The sequence below is a fragment of the Mustela lutreola genome, chromosome 8, assembly GCF_030435805.1.
Source record: "Mustela lutreola isolate mMusLut2 chromosome 8, mMusLut2.pri, whole genome shotgun sequence".
NCBI classification, from domain to species: Eukaryota; Metazoa; Chordata; class Mammalia; order Carnivora; family Mustelidae; genus Mustela; species Mustela lutreola.
In genome coordinates this window covers 22584258-22603947 of record NC_081297.1, presented here as the reverse complement: position 1 = coordinate 22603947, position 19690 = coordinate 22584258, and the positions used below count along the sequence as shown (strand labels likewise).

Sequence of the window (19690 nt, the reverse complement as noted above, 5' to 3'; positions counted from 1 at the left end):
AAGGGCTTGGGTTCCGTCTGTGACCAGCTGAAACCACATTTCCAAGGCAGGACCTCCTGTAACTGTAAAAGCTGGTACGGCAATCTTGATACATTCCGAGAGGGTTAAGAACCACTACTGTAGGGGTGCCTGGGTGGCTCAGCGGGTTAAAGCCTCTGCCTTTGGCTCAGGTCACGATATCTCAGGGTCCTGGGATCGAGCCCCGCATCAGGCTCTCTGCTCAGCGGGGAGCCTGCTTCCCCCTCTCTCTCTGCCTGCCTTTCTACCTACTTGTGATCTCTCTCTCTGTCAAATAAATAAGTAAAATCTTAAAAAAACAAAAAAACAAAAAACACACTACTCAACTGTATTGTCCCCAGAATTTGGCCCTTTGGATTATCAAGGTCTCCTTTTTGGCAGAACCCCAAGTAGTGACAATTCCCAGAGCATAACTGTAGGAGTTGAAATAGAATAGTGACCCAACTTCGCACAGCCTACTGAGCTAACGCGAGAAGCAGGTCAGTGGATTCTCAGCTGAGCAGTACCACGCACAGAGAGGTCCGAGCATGTGGGAGGAGGAGGTATTCAGCTGGCTCCATTTCTTAGTACGTATTAGGACTCTCTGGATAATATTCCAATGAGCCGTAGTATACACTGTAATGACTCTGTCTTCTGTGTTTTCCTTGAGATAAGGAATATACCTTTCTACGCTTGCTTTACTTCCTCTGTGTTTGGCATTAATTCAGCCCTGAACCCACCCCCCAGCTGTCGGAACCTCCTCACGGTATCCTGAGATGCATCCTCTTGTCACTCCCTTTGTCTTCTCGAACCTCTGGGAGCGTTCTGGCCATCTCTGGTCTGGACAGTTTCTGTCTTTGATGGGTGCACATTTGTCATTCCAGGACATCCTTCAACATTATTCTGGATATTCCTTTAGCCTTCCTCTTGGGTCGGAGCCCCTTTTCCTTAGATCCATTGATCTGAGGCTTTACCCTGTCCTTTCCGCTGACCGCGTTCTCTGGTAGGTTCCCTAGAAAAGTCCGTAACTTTCTGAGGCCCTGAATGTCTAAAAGTGTCTTTCATCAACCCTCCCATTTCACTGACAGTTAAAATGGCTACCGAATTTATTTTTTAAGATTTGATTGATTGATTCATTCATTCATTCATTCGACAGAGAGCAGAAGTAGGCAGAGAGGCAGGCAGAGAGAGAGAGAAAGAAGCAGGCTCCCTGCTGAGCAAGGAGGCCACCGTGGGCTTGATTCCAAGACCCTGAGATCATGACCTGCGCTGAAGGCAGACATGTAACCATCCGAGCTCCATCTGCCCCCTAATGGCTATAGAACTTTGATTGAAATAATTTCCCTTTAGGATTTTGAGAACTTTCTGCCCCATTCTCTTCTGGCTTCCAATGTTGAGAAGAACAGAAGACTTCCATTTCAGACCCTCAATGTGGGACCTGTATTTATTTATTTGTTTGTTTGTTTGTTTGTTTTAGTTTCTCTTCTTTCATTATTCTCTTTTTTTCCTGAAGTTCTTGTGTTATTTGGAAGTTGAACCTCCTGGGTGGTTCTTTCATTTGTATACTTTTTCTTCTGTGTTCTCTGTCTTTGCCTTTTTTGTTTTACCCTTTAGAGTTTCTTAACTTTATGTCCCAGCTCTCTTTTGAATGTTTCTGTCATTTTTGATTGCCAAAAACTCATTCTGAGTTTCTAAATAGAAATTTGTTATAGTTTCATAGATATAATAATGTTTTAGCTTTCAACTTGAAATACAGCTGACCCTTGAACAACAGGGCTTTGAACTGTGGCTCCTCTTCTAGGAGAGTTTTGTTTTGTTTTCAATAAATATATTGGAAAATTGGGGGGAGGATTTAACAATCTGAAAAATCTTGCCAGTGAACCACCTAGAAATATTGGAAAAATTAAGAAAAACTTATTATTGTAAGAATACAGTGTATAATATATGTAAGATACAGAATATGTATTAATAGACTGTTTAGGTGATTGGTAAGGCTTCCTTCCAGTCAACAGTAGGCTACTAGCAGTTAAGCCCAAAGCTCATGGTGGATTTTGACTACCCAGGATGTCAGTGCCTCTAACTCACACATTGTTGAAGGAGTCAGCTATATTCTTCATTTATTGATTTTTCTGTCTGGGCTCTCATTTCAGAGGTTTTCCTAAGATGCTCAGTGAACACCACAGTGCTCCAATTTAAAAACGGGACATCACATAATCACTTGGAAATTGCATACTCGTAGGTGAAGCTTGTTGGCTTGGTGCTTCCCTATAGGACAACCTCACCAGGCCATGTCCATAGGAAACCTCCAGGGTTACTGTTCTGGAGTCTTTTTCCTTTTGGCCTTTTCCCTCAGGTCAGATGTCCCAGGGACAGAGCTTCCTTTTTGTTTTTTTTTTTTTAAAGATTTTATTTATGTATTTGTATCATGACTTGAGCCAAAGGCAGAGGCTTTAACCCACTGAGCCACCCAGGCGCCCCAAGAGCTTCCGTTTTGATCCCTGGAGTATTATAAGCCTGGCTATCAAAATTGTAAGATGGGCAAGAGGCTGGAGGCTCACCATTTAGAATCCTTTCTTTTCCGTCTAGTGGCCCTGTCCTCACTCTGCCTAGGGTCTCCTGGTCACGGGCCCTGCGTGTGATTGCCTGTAGAGAATAAACTAGCCATCTTCTATCAAACATCTCCTGGCAACTTCATGTAATTAGAGGGGAGGTGGAGGGCTCTAACTCAGAAACAGACTTTTCACCAAACCTTTAGTATCCCTTTTACCATTGCCTTCAAAGGTATTGTGAGGCTTCTGTTTTACCCCCTAGCTTTTCTTATTGTATATTTGGCTCTCTGCGGTCTAAATCATTTTACTGGCAACAGTAAATGCTCTCATTTCTACCACACCTAAAATGCCCCCTAAGCCCCGCAATACCTTACCACCAGACACAATACCCTGTCTTCTCCACAACAGCAATCTTGAGCTTTAGTGATTTTACCAGGTAATGTTCTTATCTATTGCCCATCTCTTCCACTAGACTCTTCTCTCTCTGAGGGAGACCGTGTTTGTCTTGTTCTTACTCATTCTTTGTGCCTATCACAGCACCACACTTCCGATGCGGGGGCTAAGAATACAGGTTTTCGGCAGCCTGGGTTCAAGCCCCAGCTCCCCCTTTTAGACGTAGACAGTCTTGGATGAATATTTGGCACATTTTCTTCATCAGCAAAAGTGGGACTATAAGAAGCCTCTCTGCTAGTGTTGGGATAAGTCAGAGAGATATACAGCGCTTAATACTTGGTAAGCAAACAATAAATGCCGAGTAAGGAGGTTCAGGATAAGCAGAAATGAAGGATTTGGTGCCCTAACATCTTTTCATTTGAAAATACTGTTCACTATGCATTTCAAACTTAAGTGAGTTTGGGGAATGTACTTCTATCCCCTTGTATTCGGCTAATAACCGTCTTCTGTTACTGTTTTCCCCCCAACAGGATATCCATCACAAGGGTCACGGCTGATATCTCGCTTGCCAAGCGCTCCGTGTTAAACAATCCCAGCAAGCATGCAATAATAGAAAGATCCAACACAAGGTCAAGCTTAGGTAAGTCTGTGCACTAGACTTGGGCTTAGGCTATTTAAACATTTCTCTCCGGAGGCTGCCAATGAGAAGATCTGACTGGATGGTAATTCCATGTGTCACAGAGCAGAGAAGAAACGGACCCACGTTGCCAGTGGCTACTGCTACAGTCTTAGTGATTTCATGCTATGGAAAGATTTGTTATGATAGTTTCAAGTTAAATATTCCACTGGCTGTCAGGATTAATGTTTTGGTTGTGGTGTTCTTTTGTGGTTTTTTGTGGGTTTTTTTTTTTCCCGCCAAAGTGAGCTTTGCTGTCTACAGACTAAAAACTCCTGGCTTAGCATTGGTGTTACCATGGGCAAGTTCATGAACTTCTGTAGTGTCTCGTTTCCTCATCTAAGCAACAACAACAACAAGAGAGAGAGAATATTAACTACCCTGTAGAATTACTGTAAGGATTAAACACAGTATGTTCTCCATGAAGGCTGGCTATTATCCGAAGACCCTCAGTAATGGAATTGTAGCGGGGATGACATCATTTTCAGGATAGTGTTTGTAAGGGGTTGGGACAGTGTTGAAATAAAAAATGAGGTCAATTCCTGGCCATTTTTACTTGATACCAGTATTTTTATTTGTAAAAACAATATCGAGATTTTAGTTAACAATTCTATAGGGTTATGTTTGGATACTGTTTATTAACGTCTACTGATTTGTTGAAATGACATCCTTTGCAGCTATTTTTTTCTCTGTGGCATTTACTTGGAGTCTTAGGTTAATTGCAGTTACACAGTAACTTACTGGGTTGTTAGGTTTCTGTTATTACAATTTTTTTGAGAATTGTTTGAGAATATTTTGTAAATTTTTTGCCTCTTGTTAGGTTTCTGTTATTACAGGGTTTTTTTTGAGAATTGTTTGATCTTAGTTCATTTTTTTCCTGTTTATATGTTAAATATGTAAGTCCATTGGGAGACTGGTCTTTAACATCAACGTTTTTAGCTTACTCTGGAGCATATTATATAAATCATAGAGAAACTAGTACAATTAAACTTTATCTGTTAGTAATGTCTAGAATACCTCATAAAACTCAGTTTTGTTCCTAACAAACCCTCCCTGACTACACTTCATTTTGCTTATAGTAACTTCTTTTCTTATTCTTACATTCTGTGACCCGCATTTTTGATGTTCACGGAAATTGTTAGAAAATGCTCCCTTCAGTGACTCGCCTCCTTAACAATGTCAGTTGTTTACACTCGTACGGTACATCAGTGGCATGGATTTGTTTGCATTTCAAGGCCTTTTGTAACTACCAGCTATATATTATTTTTAAAGGACTGTTCCACGTCATATATTTTATTGAGCATATACTAGACACCGACTGTCTGGGGGTACAAAGATGAATTAGATGAAGGCGCTGCCCCCAAGGAGCTTGGTATAACAGTAAGGCAGAGAAGTTAAGGACCCATTGGAGTAGAAGGTGGTGAGCACAGTGGGCGTGCGTGGAACTGGTTGCCAGAGAGGGTGCCGGCCCCTGAGGAAGGTTTTGCAAGGAGCTAAGCCTGAGCTGTCTTGAAGCCCCACAGGGTTTAGGCAAGACAGAAGGGAAAGAGGTAGAGAGGGTGAACGGCACTTAAAACTGAGTAACAAGAGGCTTCTAGAAAGCATAGGTTCTTTACCTGAGCTGTGAGTGTATAGTGTATGGTTTAAACCAGGGGGTGAAGGCAGATGACGCCAGAGAGGCAGAGGAGAGATAGTAAGGAATTCAGAGCTTATCCTTAAGGCTATTATAGAGCCAGGTATCGATTTTAGGCATGTATTCGTCCATTTAACAAATACTCGAGTGCCAACCATATGCTAGGCATTACTGTTAAGTGTTGGAGACAGAGAAGTAAAGGACACCACATCCTCACTCTCATAGTTTTTGTTTCATAGGGAACACATGGACAAAAGCTAATAAATGTAGATGTAGAGTCAGTGGTTAAGGAATCTGGGAAGAAAAAGCAGGTTAAGGGGTAGAGAGTAAACTGAGAAGAGTGTGATTTTACATGGGGAAGATGGGAGCCTCTTTGAGGAAAAGACATTGTAGCAGAATGATTTGTTGTGAATTCTTTAGCCTTACAGCTACCTGTGAAAAGACTGTTTTGGGGAGAGGGAGCTGAAGGTGCAAAGGCCCTGTGGCAGGAATATGTGTGATACGTTTTAGGGCTAGTGAGGAAGCCAGTGTTAACAGATGTGGAATGACAAGGGGGGACCAGGAGGTCAGAGAGATTGTGCCTGATCGTCTAGAACTTTATAGGGCTTTTATAGTGGATGTGGTAGAGAGGTGTAGGAAAGCAGACCCTATGACACAATAGGACTTGTGTTTTAGAACTATCACTGACAGCACCATGGAGAAATGCATGGAAAGGAGAAAGAGCCAAATCAGGGAAAAAGTCAGACTCTCTTAAAGCAGATTCAGGGAAAAACAATGTACTCTGGGCAGAAACTAATAAAACCAGTGCCTTGAGGAGAATCTCTGTCGCAGTGGGCTGGAGATGGGACAAGAATTGGACAGGGAGGTCATTTCGTAGGCTGATCTCATCCCTCAAGGGAGAGGTTCAGAGAGGACTGAAATCAGACAGTGGTACAGGGAATGAGTAGAATGAAAGGAATCCAGAGATAAGCGAGTCCAGTATTGGCAATCTGGAACATGAAGAAACCAACTCCAACATGATCTCTAAGGTTTTCCTTTCGGGAGTCGGGTCATCGATGGTGTTATTCTGGGGAGAAGGGATTGAGGATGGGGGGCTAGAAGGAGTGGGCCGGTCAGGGTACCCCAGGAAGACACTGGCCGCCTTTGTGCACAAGTGGAATTCGCAGCGTTCCGGCTCCCCCACCTACCCGGCAGGCGATCACCTGTATGCACAGACCCGGAACTCGGCACCGAGGACAGGACTTAAGATGCAGCCCCTTCTCAATATTCACAGTAGTTACGCTGTCATGGCTCATGCCATGGCCTGAGCCAAAGACAGATGCTTAAGTCTCCATGAATACTGAACAAGCAAATACGGAGTCTGCTCCCAGGGAAACACAGGGGGGAGGTTCCTCTGTAAGTATGAGAACTTGGTTTTTTGTTGAAGATTTCATGTATGTGTTTGACGGAGAAGTCACAAGTAGGCAGAGAGGCAGGCAGAGGGAGAGGAGGAAACAGGCTCCCCTGCTGAGCAGAGAGCCGGATACAATGCGGGGCTCGATCCCAGGACCCTGAAATCATGACCTGAGCCAAAGGCAGAGGCTTAGCACAATGAGCCACCCAGGCGCCCCAAGGACTTGTATTTTTTATAGCAGCCCCAGGAAACAGGTCATGATAACAGACAGGAGAATGGTCAGGTGATACCCCTTCTGTGTCAGTAACATGCTGAATAATAAGTTACGCGTGTTTTGTGGACTCCACTACATAGGAAACATGTTTATGATCTCACAGTACAAAACTGATACTTGAACTCTCCAGGAATGTATGTATATGTGGGTATGCTATACCTTAAGATTCTTCTACATTTAGTAAAGGTTAAATATGAGAGGATCTACCTCAAATCTAACAAAGGAGATCAGTTTTAGCATTTACATCTTTTACAAAAGGATGGAAGGTCCAGTACAGTGAAGACGAATTTGATAGGTAAAAATTTGCTTTAGAAAACTTCTGTTACATAAACAGAAGTAAAGTATGTTGCCTTTGGAGTTCATTTTGCTGATGTACCACTGTATGATAGAAAGGAAAAGAAAACCCTGAAAAATTTCAAGCTTTAAGTACATCTTCTGTACTGCTTTAGGTTGGTACGGAACTTCTCTGCATGGACACGTGGCTTTATTTGTACTCCTAAGACTCATTCATTTATTTGTACTCCTAAGACTCATTTTGTCCCCTTTGCAATACTGGTCAAGCATCACAATTTAAGATATCTACATTAGCTATGCCAATGGTAAGGAATGCAAATAAAGAACATTACAGTCTTAGAAATAAAAATATTACTTGAATGTTAATAGTTATGGGGGTGGGTATCCAGTTAATTGCCAATTCCAAGTTCAGACTTTTAAAAACAATATATTTAGATAATGATAGTACTGCTTTCTAAGAGGAGTCACCTTAGAGTTTCTCAAACTGCACAACTTCTTCAAAAGTATGGTTTGGTTTTACCCTAAGCACCTTCCCAGAGACAAATCAATTAGGGGAATACAGTACATCCTTGTACATGTTTGTACTCAGAGATGTGAGTATAGGGCCTATGTGTACCACTTGAGAGCAAAAATCGTGTGCTGAAAGTGGGAAAATATTGAGCAAATATACAAGAGTTAAGGAAGCACAGGTGGGTTTCGCTGTGCACGTGGCAACAGTTGCAGCTGGTGGCATACAGGGAGTAAGGAAAGGCATTCACCTTGGGTGTTAGCAACCCAGGTGGAGAGATCACAGTGTTGCCAACCTGGTAAATATTCTTAACCCAACTGAAGAGCTAGCTTAGGTCATTTATTTTGTCACTTATCGTGTGATGGAACTGTTCTCTCTGAACTGTTGTGCTGGATGCATGAAACAACACATATGATAAAATCCCGGACAGCTCAACAGACACACCTACGGGGATACAGGAGAACTGGAGAAATCTGGAGAGGATTGGTGGGTCATAGTCATATTTTGGTTGTGATACTGCATGATAGTTTTGCAAGAGGTTTCCATTGGGGAACACTGGGCCAATGGTACAAGGGCTCTCTGTGTTTTTCTTACAACTGCATGTGAATGTATCATTATCTCAATGAAAGGGTCAACTAAGCAGAGTTCGTCACTTGGGTGATAGCACCAGGGACTTGAGAACCGGGATGGCAAACTTGAGAGCGTTCAGTTCCGTGGTTCTTGAAGTGTGTTCTCCAGATCAACAGCGTCAGTATCATGGGCCGTTAAGGGATGACTGTTCTAAGACCCCAGCCTGACCTACTGCAGCAGAAACTCTAGAGGTGGGGCCCTGATAGCCTGTTTGAATAAGCCCGCCACGTGATTCTACTAGCTGGCAAAAATGTGAGGACAACCAGCCTTGTTCATCAGGCCCATCGCTGTATAGCAAACAATCTAAGAGCCAGGGTCACGTGGGTGGCTCAGTTGGTTACGCAGCTACTTTGGCGCAGGTCAGGATCCCAGGGTCCTAGGATGGAGTCCCATGGCAGGCTTCATGCTCAGGGGGTATCTACTGCTCCCCCTCCCTCTACCCCTCCCCCTACTTGGGTGTGTGTTCTCTCTTTCTTAAATCTTTAAAAAAAAAAAAAAAAAATCTGAGAACCACAGGAAATGAATAGCTCTGTGTAGTTACACTTTATACTAAGGTGTAAAACGAAGACTAGACACGGGGGTCTTGACTAGCAGTCCAGATTTTTTTCCCAGGAGGCAGTGCCATCTGGCAGTGATGCCGATTGCATGTACTTGACCATCTGCCTTCTCTTCGGAAGAACGGAGAGCAAAGGGCTGATGATAGAAAGCTATAAAATTAGCCTTGCAGATGAACGTGGAATTTATGTGACTAGTTGATCTTTTGAATCTAATTTCTTTCCTCCTTTTGACCTATTGCCAGTGTAGCTGTCTTAAGACATTAGCACAGTCTTTGTTCCACAACACACTGATGCCCCAGTTCCAGCACTCTCTCTTCCCAAAGGAGTAGTTAACGTTGTCTGCATACATTTTGGTAGTCAAATTCGTTATTTAATTGGCTCATTCTTTCAACAGAATTTGAGTGCCAACTATGTACCAGGCACTGTACTGTGAGGGAAGGAAGAGAACTCATTATGTATTGCTCTGTCATTCCACTGCCTGCTGGGAACATTCTCAATCCTGTCATCGAAACTCAGTGGGATAATTGTTAATAGAAGTAGGTACAAAGCAATACAGTAGACTCCTGAATGACGGGGGTTTGAGGCACCAAGCCCCACACTGAAAATCTAGGTAGAACTTCTGACTCCCCCAAAACTGAACTACGAATAGCCTACTGCTGTCCCTAAGCCTTACTGATAACATGAACAGTTGATAAGCACATATTTTGTATGTTAGATACACTGTATACTGCCTTCTCAGAATAAAGTAAGCTACAGAAGAAAATTATTACCGAAATCCTAAGAGAAAATACATTGACAGTGCTTGAAAAGCACTTACTGAAAAAGATCTTATTGATCTTTTTTTTAAAGATCTGCTTCTAAGGGAGGGACCCACAGAGTTCAAAGCCGCATTTGTTGCTCAAGAGTCAACTGTACTTGACTCTTGACATTCATTACTTACTAGGGGTCAGACACTGTAATTAGGAACATAGGTAGAACTTACTGAGCTTGAGAAAAGGAAAAGGTGCTTAGAGGAGGCTTTAGAGATTTCCTTTTGGGGGACAAATAAGGCATTTGTCAGAATTAGAGTATTCTGCTTTTAGTGATTATGAAAATGGCACTGCAGTTATCCTTCAGTAACTAGATACTAGAATAATATCACAGTTTCGTTATTAACCAACCACTTAGATATTCCTATATAGCACAATGAAAGTAACAATCTCATTCCGTTTTTATTTCCAAGGATTGTTCAATTGCAGAAACTTCTACACAAAGTAACTTTCTCTTCTTTCTTGTCTTGGAGAAAACATTATGATTGTCCTTGGGTGTTGTTTTTAGATGTCAGATATAAATTTTCATTTTACTGGTGCCAGTTTTAACTCCACAGGTAGAGACAGTAGGATATGGACGGACGAGTTAGGCCTGCCCACTTCAAGATGCAGAGTGTGTGCATCCTTTCACTGGGTAGGATGACTCTGATGGACCAAAATGACTTCAAGACCATTTTTCAATTTCAGGAAAGCATGCCAAGGAAGTCTTTGGCTTTTTTTTTTTTTTTTTTTTGAGATAAATTCTAAGTGTGATGGACTCTGTCAAAAGAAAATCTCTAGTACCAGATATATTGCTTGCCTCTCTCCCTTTTTTTTTTAATTGAAGTGTAATTAACATGCTGTGTTATATTGGTTTCAGATGTACAATATAATGACTCAACTGATATACACATTTCTCAGTGTTCATCAAGATATGCATACTCTTAATCCCCCTTATGTTTCACATTTTCCTCCACCTCACTCCCCTCTGGCAACCACCGGTTCTGTGTATTTGTAAGTCTTTTTTTTTTTGGGGGGGGGGGGGAGGGGGGTCTCTTTCTTTGCTCCTGTTTCTTAAATCCCATGTAAGTGAAACCCTATGCTATTTGTCTTCCTCTCATTCCACCTAGTGTTAAATCCATGTTGTTGCAAATAGCGAGATCTCATTTTCCATGGCTAATAGTCCATTACTTAGAGATGTACCACAATTTTATTACCCATTCATCTATCATTGGACACTTGGGTTGCTTCCATATTATGGCTATTATAAATAATGCTGCAATAAACACAGGGATGCATGTGTCTTTTCAACTCAGTGGTTTTGTTTTCTTTGGGTAAATACCCAGTATGGAATTACTGGATCACAGGTTAATTTTATTTTTAATTTTTTGAGGAAAAATCCATACTGTTTTCTACAAAGGCACCAATGTGGATTCCCAACAACAGTGCCCAGTGATTCCCTTTGTTCCGTATCCTCACCAACACTTATTTTTGCTTTTTTGATACTAGCTTTTCTAACAAGTATGAAGTGATACGTCATTGTGGCTTTGATCTGCATTTCCCTGATGGCTATTGATCTCTTCATGTGTCTGCTGGCTACCTGTATGTTTTCTTTGGAAAAATGTCTATTCAGTCTTTCTGCCCATTTTTTAAATCAGGCAGTTTTCTTGCTATTCAGTTTTCTGAGTTCTATATTTTGAATATCAGACATGTGATTTGCAAATATTTTCTCCTTCTTGATAGGCTGCCTTTTCATTTTGTTGATAATTCCTTTTGCTGTGCAGAAGGTTTTTAGTTTAAGGGAGTCTCTTTTGTTGATTTTGGTTTTAGTTGTGTTTGCTTTTGGTGTCAAATCCAAAAAGTCATCAACAAAACTGATGTCAAGGAGCTTACCACCTATGTTTTCTTCTAGGAGTTCTATGGTTTCAGGTCTTAGATTTAAGTCTTTAATCCATTTTGAATTAATTTTTGTATATGGGGAAAGGTAGTGGTCCCACTTCATTCATTTGCATATGGCTATCCAGTTTTCCCAACACCACTTATTAAAGAGACTATACTTTCCCCACTGTATATTCTTGGCTCCCTGGTCATAAATTAACTGTCTATGCATGGGTTTATTTCTGGGTTCTCTATTCTGTTCTATTGATTTATGTGTCTTTTTTTAATGCCAATACCACAGTTTTACTATAATATCATAATATAGTTTAAAATCCGGAAGCATGATGCTTCCAGCTTTATTTTTCTCTCTCAAGATTAAGTTGGCTTATCAGAGTCTTTTGTGGTCTTTTGTGGTTCCACACAAATTTTAGGATAGTTCTGTTTCCATGATAAAGCCATTTTAATTTTGACAGGGATTGCATTGAATCTATAGATTGCTTTGGGAAGAAGGGAAGTTTTAACAGTGTTCAAGTCCGTAAGCATGAAATATTCTCTCCATCTATTTGTATTTTCTTCAGTTTCTTTCAGCACTGTCTTGTAGTTTTGAATGTGCAGGTCTTCTACCCCCTTGGTTACATCTTAGGTATGTTCTTTTTGATGCAGTTGTAAACGCAATTGTTTTCTTACTCATTCTGATAGTTGACTTTAGTATGTAGAAACACAGTGTATGTTTTTATACCAATTTTGTGTCTTGCAACTTTACTGGATTTATTTATTCTAACAGTTTTTGGTGGAGTCTTTAGGGTTTATAATAATGTCATCTGCAAACAGTAAGAGCTTTACCTTCCTTTCCAACTTGGAGGCCTTTTGTTTTTTGCTTAATTGCTCCAGCTAGGACTTCCAGTAATATGTTGAATAAAAGAGTGCATAAGAGTAGGTATCCTTGTCTTGTTTCTGATCTCTGAGAAAAAGCTTTCGCCTCACTATTGAGTAGGATGTTAGGTGTGGGCTGATCAAATTTCATAACGCTTACAGTAATATTTAGACTGGAACTTGATTGTTGGGGGTCAGTGGCCATGAAGACATTGGTAGGGGATGAAGCCATACAAGGTGATAACTGAAATATAAATTTAAAGATCAACAGAATATCTAAATAATATTAGTAATGTTTTAGAACACTTATGAAAAATCAGAATATATAATTTTTATTTTTAAAAGTGTTTTTGAAGTAAATTCAAATATATAGGGAAGTAAAAAGTATAACCTCAGATATCCATCACCCACTTTCAATATTCATGGCCAGTCTTCTTTCATTTCAGCCCTCCCCATGCCCTCTGGATTATTTTGAAGCAAATTCTAAGCATCATATGATTTTACCTGTAAACATTTCAGTATGTATTCTTAAAGATGAGCGACTATTTAAACTACAATGCCATTATCATATATTAACAACACATCCCTAGTATCATTAGATGTTCAGCCATGTATCATTTCCGAATTGTGATGTATATTTTTATATATACATCATTTTATTCATTTATGTATTATAAATATACATAAATTAATAATTGCTTGAATCAGAATGCTAAGTCCATAGTGATTCATTTGTTCATAGGTCCATGAGTTTTTCCTGTAATTTTTTTTTCATTTTAGTGAGCTGTAAGTCGTGTTCCATCAAGTTCACCCTTTTTAGTTGTATATGCACAGTGTTGTGCAAACCATCACCGATATCTAATTCTGGAACAAACCCCATCCATTAGCAGTTCCTCCCCAGTCTCCTGTCCCAGGAACCCAGGATATTCACTGATTGGCTTCATGTCTCCACAGATTTATCCATTCTGGATATTTCAACTAAATAGGGTCATACATCATATGCCCTTTGAGTCTGGCTTCTTTCACTTAGCATTATGTGTTCAGGATACATCCATGTTGTGGCAAGTATCACGACTCCATTCTTTTTTGGCTATTATTCTACTACATGTACATACTACCACATGTACTGTATGCATGACATGGTTGGGGATTTGGGTTGTTTGCGCTCTTCAGCTGTTGTGATTATTGCTAGGAACCATCCATATACAAATTTTTTGGGAGAGCTTATGTCCTCACTTGTCTTCAATATATATCTAGGAGTGGGATAACTGGGCCACACAGCAATTCTGTTTAACTTTTTGAGGAGCCGCCAAACTGTTTTCCGCAGCAGATGTTCCATTTTGCATTCCCACCAGCAATGTATGAGGATTTCAATTTTTGCACATCCTCCCCAACAATTCCTTTCATTTTTGAAATTTTATCCATACTAGTGGGTGGGAAGTTGTAATTCATTGTGCTTTCAATTTTTGTTTCCCTAACAACTAATATTGTTTAACATCTTTTCATGTCTTTATTGGATATTTGTGTATCTCTTTTATGGAAATGTCTATTCAAATGCTTAGCCCATTTTTAATTGGGTTGTCTTTTTTTTTAAATGTTGTTAGCCACCATATAGTACATAATGAGTCCTTGATGCAGCGTTCAGTGATTCATTAGTTCAGTATAACACCCAATGCTCATCATAGCATGTGCCCTCAATACCCATGGCCCTGTTACCCCTCTCCCGCCTCTGAAACCCCCAGATTGTTTCTCAGGGTCCATAGTCTCTAACGGTTCATCTCCCTTTCGGATTTCTCCCCCTTTGGATTTCCCTCCCTTCCCCTATGGTCCTCTGTGCTATTGCTTGTGTTCCACCTATGACTGAAACCATATAATTGTCTTTCTCTGTTTAACTTACTTCACTTAACATAATCCCCTCCAGTTCCATCCATGTTGATGCAGATGGTGGGTATTCATCCTTTCTAATGGCTGAGGAATATTCCATGGTGTATATGGACATCTTCTTTATCCATTCATCTGCTGAAGGGCATCTCAGCTCCTTCCACAGTTTGGCTATTGTTGTCCGTGAGTTTCTTAATCTGTAGTTTTCCATGTCTTTCCCCCCCCCCTTCTAATTTCTTTCTTTCTTTTTAAGATTTTATTTATTTGTTTGACAGAGAGAGAGATCACAAGTAGGCAGAGAGGCAGGCATAGAGAGAGGGAGAAGCAGGCTCCCTGCTGAGCAGGGAGCCTGATGTGGGGCTCGATCCCAGGACCTTGAGATCATGACCTGGGCCGAAGGCAGAGGCTTAACCCACTGAGCCAGCCAGGCGCCCCCCACCCCTAATTTCTTACTTGAAGAGATTGGGTCACTTATCCATCTGAAGTTTTCGAACTGCATTGTATGGGTGTAGTTTATGTAATTTTCTATTCTTTGTGTTTCTTGTCAACTGGTAGATCCAGAAGCTTAATCAGATTGCTTTTGGTCTTCCTTTCTGCAAGACTGTCATGAATGGCTTGTAACCAAATATTATTTTAAAGCTACTGCTGTAAATTACTTCAGCCCAGATTTTAAATACATCCAAGGAACTAAAAGGATTCTAGTCATAACTTACTATGAGGAAGAGGAGTAGTGACTTGTCTTTTCTGCAGTAATATACTAGTTGAAATTATCTCCAGCACTCTTCTGCATGGATCTAAATGGCTAAGAGGAATTGGAAGGTATTCTGTAGGTCCGGGAATCTCATAGAGTCTGCCTTTCATGATGGTAGAGGACACTACAAGCTACATGTTAGGCCTTTATAGATCTGTGCTGCCTAGTACAGTAGCCTCTGGCTATTTAGCTTTTATTTAAGTTTAAAAATTGAGCTTCTCATTCGTTCTAACTACAGTTCAAGTGCTCAGCAGCCACCGAGCAGCTATCATACTGGATGGCATTGACACAGACTATTTCCACCATCACAGAACATTCTGTTGGACAGTCCTGTTTTGTATTCTGGAGGGATCGTGGAGTAGACAGACTGAACTTTTCTTGGTGTTCAAGCAATTTTTAGTTAAGTTTTTCTATGAATCTTAGAGTTTGGATTTCTGTAGTGCTGCCTCTAATGGATAACTCCCCTTTTAAAATACGAATACTGCAGGACCACTCATCTGTTGGCAAAAACTTATGAGAAGTGTGCTTTTGGCCAAGTTTGTTATAGATACTATTAACGTCTCTCCCATTTTATGTTGGATTTCAGCTTGTTAATAAATCTAGAATACCATATAGAGAAAGTAGACCAATAGGTGACAATATAAACACAGATCAAGCTGATACAGTGAAAAGAAATGTGAGAGTTGCTATGGTAACGTGGTCAGAAACAGACAAGTTAAAGATATCCTTAAGTTTCTATTTTACAACATCTTTATGAAATGATTTCACAGAGTGAAGTTTTATAGCACAAAGAATGTTGTACTGGAAGCAAATTTATAGCTGGTTGAGAGAAGAATTCCCTCAATACTAAAGGTTCTGTGGAGAGAGAGCTCTTTCCAAAGGATACCTTTTATCACCTCGATTGCCTGCAAACCTTAACCTATTGGCTGCCCTACTTCCCTTCCTGTTTAAGAAACAGTGTACCATTTTTATTTCAATTTGGTTTAAAAATACTTTCAGTAATTGAACTCTGCTTATTAACCCTCTACAGCGGAAGTTCAGAGTGAAATCGAAAGGATTTTTGAACTTGCAAGAACACTGCAACTGGTAGTCCTTGATGCGGATACCATTAATCATCCAGCTCAACTCAGTAAAACTTCTTTGGCCCCTATTATAGTCTACGTAAAGATTTCTTCTCCTAAGGTAAGCGGGCTTGTTCTTATTTGCTCTCTAATCCAACTTCATTACAGTTGTTTATGTTCTGCTTTACAATTGCGGTAAGTTATAGCTCTACCCATCATGAAGAGTTTGAAGAGACAGGGTAGTCAAGAGTTTTTAAGATTCATGTAAGCAAAGCATGGTTATTAGTTTCATGGCTTAGAACACCAATTCCCAAAATGTGGTCCTCGGTGTCCTGGAGGAAGGTTCTGAGAAACTTCAAGAGAGTCCAGGAGGTCGAAATTATTTTCATGATACTAAGACATGGTTCTCCTTTTTCACTGTTTTGACATTTGCACTGAGGGTGCAAAAGCAGTGGTGGGTAAAAGTGCTAGTGTTCATGAATGGGGACTGGTAACAGACGGTGCGCCCGGTCCAAAAAAACCTACCACCACCCAGTTTCAGTTAAGTATGTCTTGACAAAGTAGTAACATTTATTAATGTTATAACTTTTGACTCTTAAATACAAGGCTTTTCAATATTCTGTGTAATGAAACTTGAATAGCTGAAACACTTTATCAGTCATCTTGAGGACACATAGTGACTATTCAAGTTATAAACTCAAGCAGCCTCTTTTTTCACAGAACACCATTTTTATTTGAGTGAACAACTGACATACTATAAGACTTGGTTTTTTGGTAGATATTTTCCCATTTGTCACCAGTGATAAAACTGGAGCTTTCAAACAAAAATTGAAAGAAAATTTGTATCTGAGCTTAGCAGCTTCTCAAAAGATAGCCTTTTCTGATGTGATCATTGGTAATAGCAAATACATTTTGATACTGTTTAAGAAGTGTGTCAGCATTTGAAAGATCTGAAGAATCTGAACCATTATTTTCCAAATGATCAATGAAATGTTACAAATCATGCACAGTAAAAGATCCATTCGTATTTCAAGATAAACCAATGGAATGTACTTTAACAGTCAGAAAAGTTCACTGATACAGTTTAAGCTTTCACATGCAACTAGTCTTAAGAAACTGCCACTTGTTTAGTGTAACATCAAAGAACACTGTCACAATTCCTGAAAAGGCTACTAAAATACTCTTCCTTTTCTGAATTACCTAGCTGTAGAGGGATGGATTTCGTCACATTATCTCAACCAAAATAAGACTCTGTAGCAGGTTAAGAAGCAATTAGAGAAACTGATTAAAAATGTAGTTTTTTAAAAAATAAGTAATTTGTTAAAATATAACCAGCTTATCATTCATTTTTAAATGAATATTTAACAATGTGTTCAGTTGTAGTTTCTACTGTGGTAAACATTATACTTCACATAAACAAAAACTCTTGGGCTTCTCAATTTTCTTTTAAACATAAAGGAGTCATGAGACAAGAAGATTGGTAACTGCAAGCTTTGAAAAAGAGAGTAAGCTCCAAGCTAGCTATCTTTTTAAAGTCTGCAACTGAGATATCTGTTAACTTGTTAATTTTGCAGCTAACTTACATGTTTTATGGCTCAATCTATTATAAACCATTTGTGCTATACATAAAAAGGCCCTGGAGTGAGTAACAAACCTTGTTCTTTACCTGAATGCAGATATTCTTCTGTTAACTCTTATCTTGCACAGGTTTTACAAAGGTTAATAAAATCTCGAGGGAAATCTCAAGCTAAACACCTCAATGTCCAGATGGTCGCAGCTGATAAACTGGCTCAGTGCCCTCCAGTAAGTCGTCTCCATACACGGTAAAATCCACCTGAAGACATTAGCCCTGGTTTTATATTTAGAAAGCACAACCGGCCAATAACCGGACAGGAAAACAGGTGTCGGGGGCGAGAATTCCCCCCACTTGGCCATGGTCTTCATTCCCAAGAAGTGAACTGTCTGACCACCTCCCATAAGCACTCGTCTAGATTATGGCATTTGGTGGTGACCTTGCTTTGTTAATACCTAATTCGTATCTTAAATGAAATGAGATTATGGTTTCAAAATGTGGTTTATAAAGTGGATCTGTTTGGGCTTTGTTATTCACTTCTAATAACTCTTAATAGCTTTCTTAATAATTGAGAAATTGATTTGAGACCATGTTAAAAAATTTTTTTTTCTAAACAGTTACGCAGCTTCTGACACCTGAACAAATTCCCCTCTTGATCCCTGCTTTTTACATATCATGGTTTGAGACTAACAGACACCTCTAGGTTTTCATTTTGATATGCGGTATAGCAGAAGCTCTAAGAATTATATTGTTTATCACTGGGCATATTTTGAAGTTTGGGCCCTGTCAAATCATCAGTGATTTCAGCTTTTGTCTGCCAAATTTCCTGTCCTAATCTTGCCTCAGCAATTTCCATGATTAAGTTTTTCATAGTCTCTATGTCAAAACCAGGCCTCTTTCTGTACTGTCCAGATTATATTTTTATTTCTCTACCTCTTTTCTATCATGTCTAAACAACGGTCATTACACTGAGAATCGCTACAGGTTAAACAGCCAGAGTTGTGAGCACTGATCTGAGGCAGAGAGACACAATCTGACTCAACAGGACATTTAGACGATTTGAAAAGGAGAGAGCAGGAGCACCCGTGCAAATACAAAGGGGTGCGGCCCCTTCCTTTGGGGAGTGCCCGGCCGGTGCGAGTGTGTCATCGGCAACGTCTGCCTCTGCAGGAGCTGTTTGATGTGATCCTGGACGAGAACCAGCTCGAGGATGCTTGTGAGCACCTTGCCGACTATCTGGAGGCCTACTGGAAGGCCACCCACCCTCCCAGCAGCCATCTCCCCAACCCGCTCCTTAGTCGTACTTTAGCCACTTCAGCTCTGCCCAGTAGTCCCACTCAAGCCTCTAATTCACAGGTAAGAGGGGCTCTTTCTTAAGCCCTAGAAACTAGGCTGCCTTGGGTCATCTGGCCGGGATCCAAGCCCAGTTACCTTTCAGGGCAAGTTGTGTACCTGTAAGAAAAACCGTGTCAACACTATACCGCAAACATACAGAAACTCCTCAGCCCCATGTCCTGTAAGACAAGGATAGCATTCTTCTACACTGGCAGCACACAGCCATGGAATCAGACTGCCTGGGCTCCAATTCCTGCTCCAACTCTTACCGGGTGTGTAAGGTTGGAGAAGTAGCTTACCTGTCCCTGGCCTCAGGAAGACTAATGGCAACTGGTGTCGCAGGGCTGCTGCCACAATACTGAATTAACACCGAGGACTGTCTTAGGACAGTACTTGCCTCATACTAAATGGTATGTGAGTATCAGACATTTTATTTCTTCCCCAACATCTTAAGCATTTTTAACCTTCCCACAGGTCTTCAAGTAGAGGTAGTGAAATGTACTCTGGTGTGTAAAGAAATTTTAGGTACCTGTATCTGATTTGAACATCAGGAGAACATATAAAAGGATGCTGTCCCCCCTTCACTTACCCATTAAGGAAAAGAAAGTCTGATATAACGTAGTACAAGCCTTGTAAATGCCACTGG

General features: G+C 40.4%; 1 protein-coding gene across 10 annotated transcripts in view; it reads left to right on the top strand.

The window, feature by feature from the left end:
• The window catches only part of CACNB2 (calcium voltage-gated channel auxiliary subunit beta 2), a 380480-nt gene that overhangs the window by 359987 nt on the left and 803 nt on the right, over positions 1–19690 (top strand). For all 10 annotated transcript variants that reach the window (XM_059184005.1, XM_059184000.1, XM_059184002.1 and 7 more), the window contains 4 exons: positions 3470–3579; positions 16106–16257; positions 17844–17939; positions 18880–19065. In XM_059184005.1, coding sequence (XP_059039988.1) covers positions 3470–3579; positions 16106–16257; positions 17844–17939; positions 18880–19065 — 544 coding nt within the window. The remainder of the gene's footprint in view (positions 1–3469; positions 3580–16105; positions 16258–17843; positions 17940–18879; positions 19066–19690) is intronic.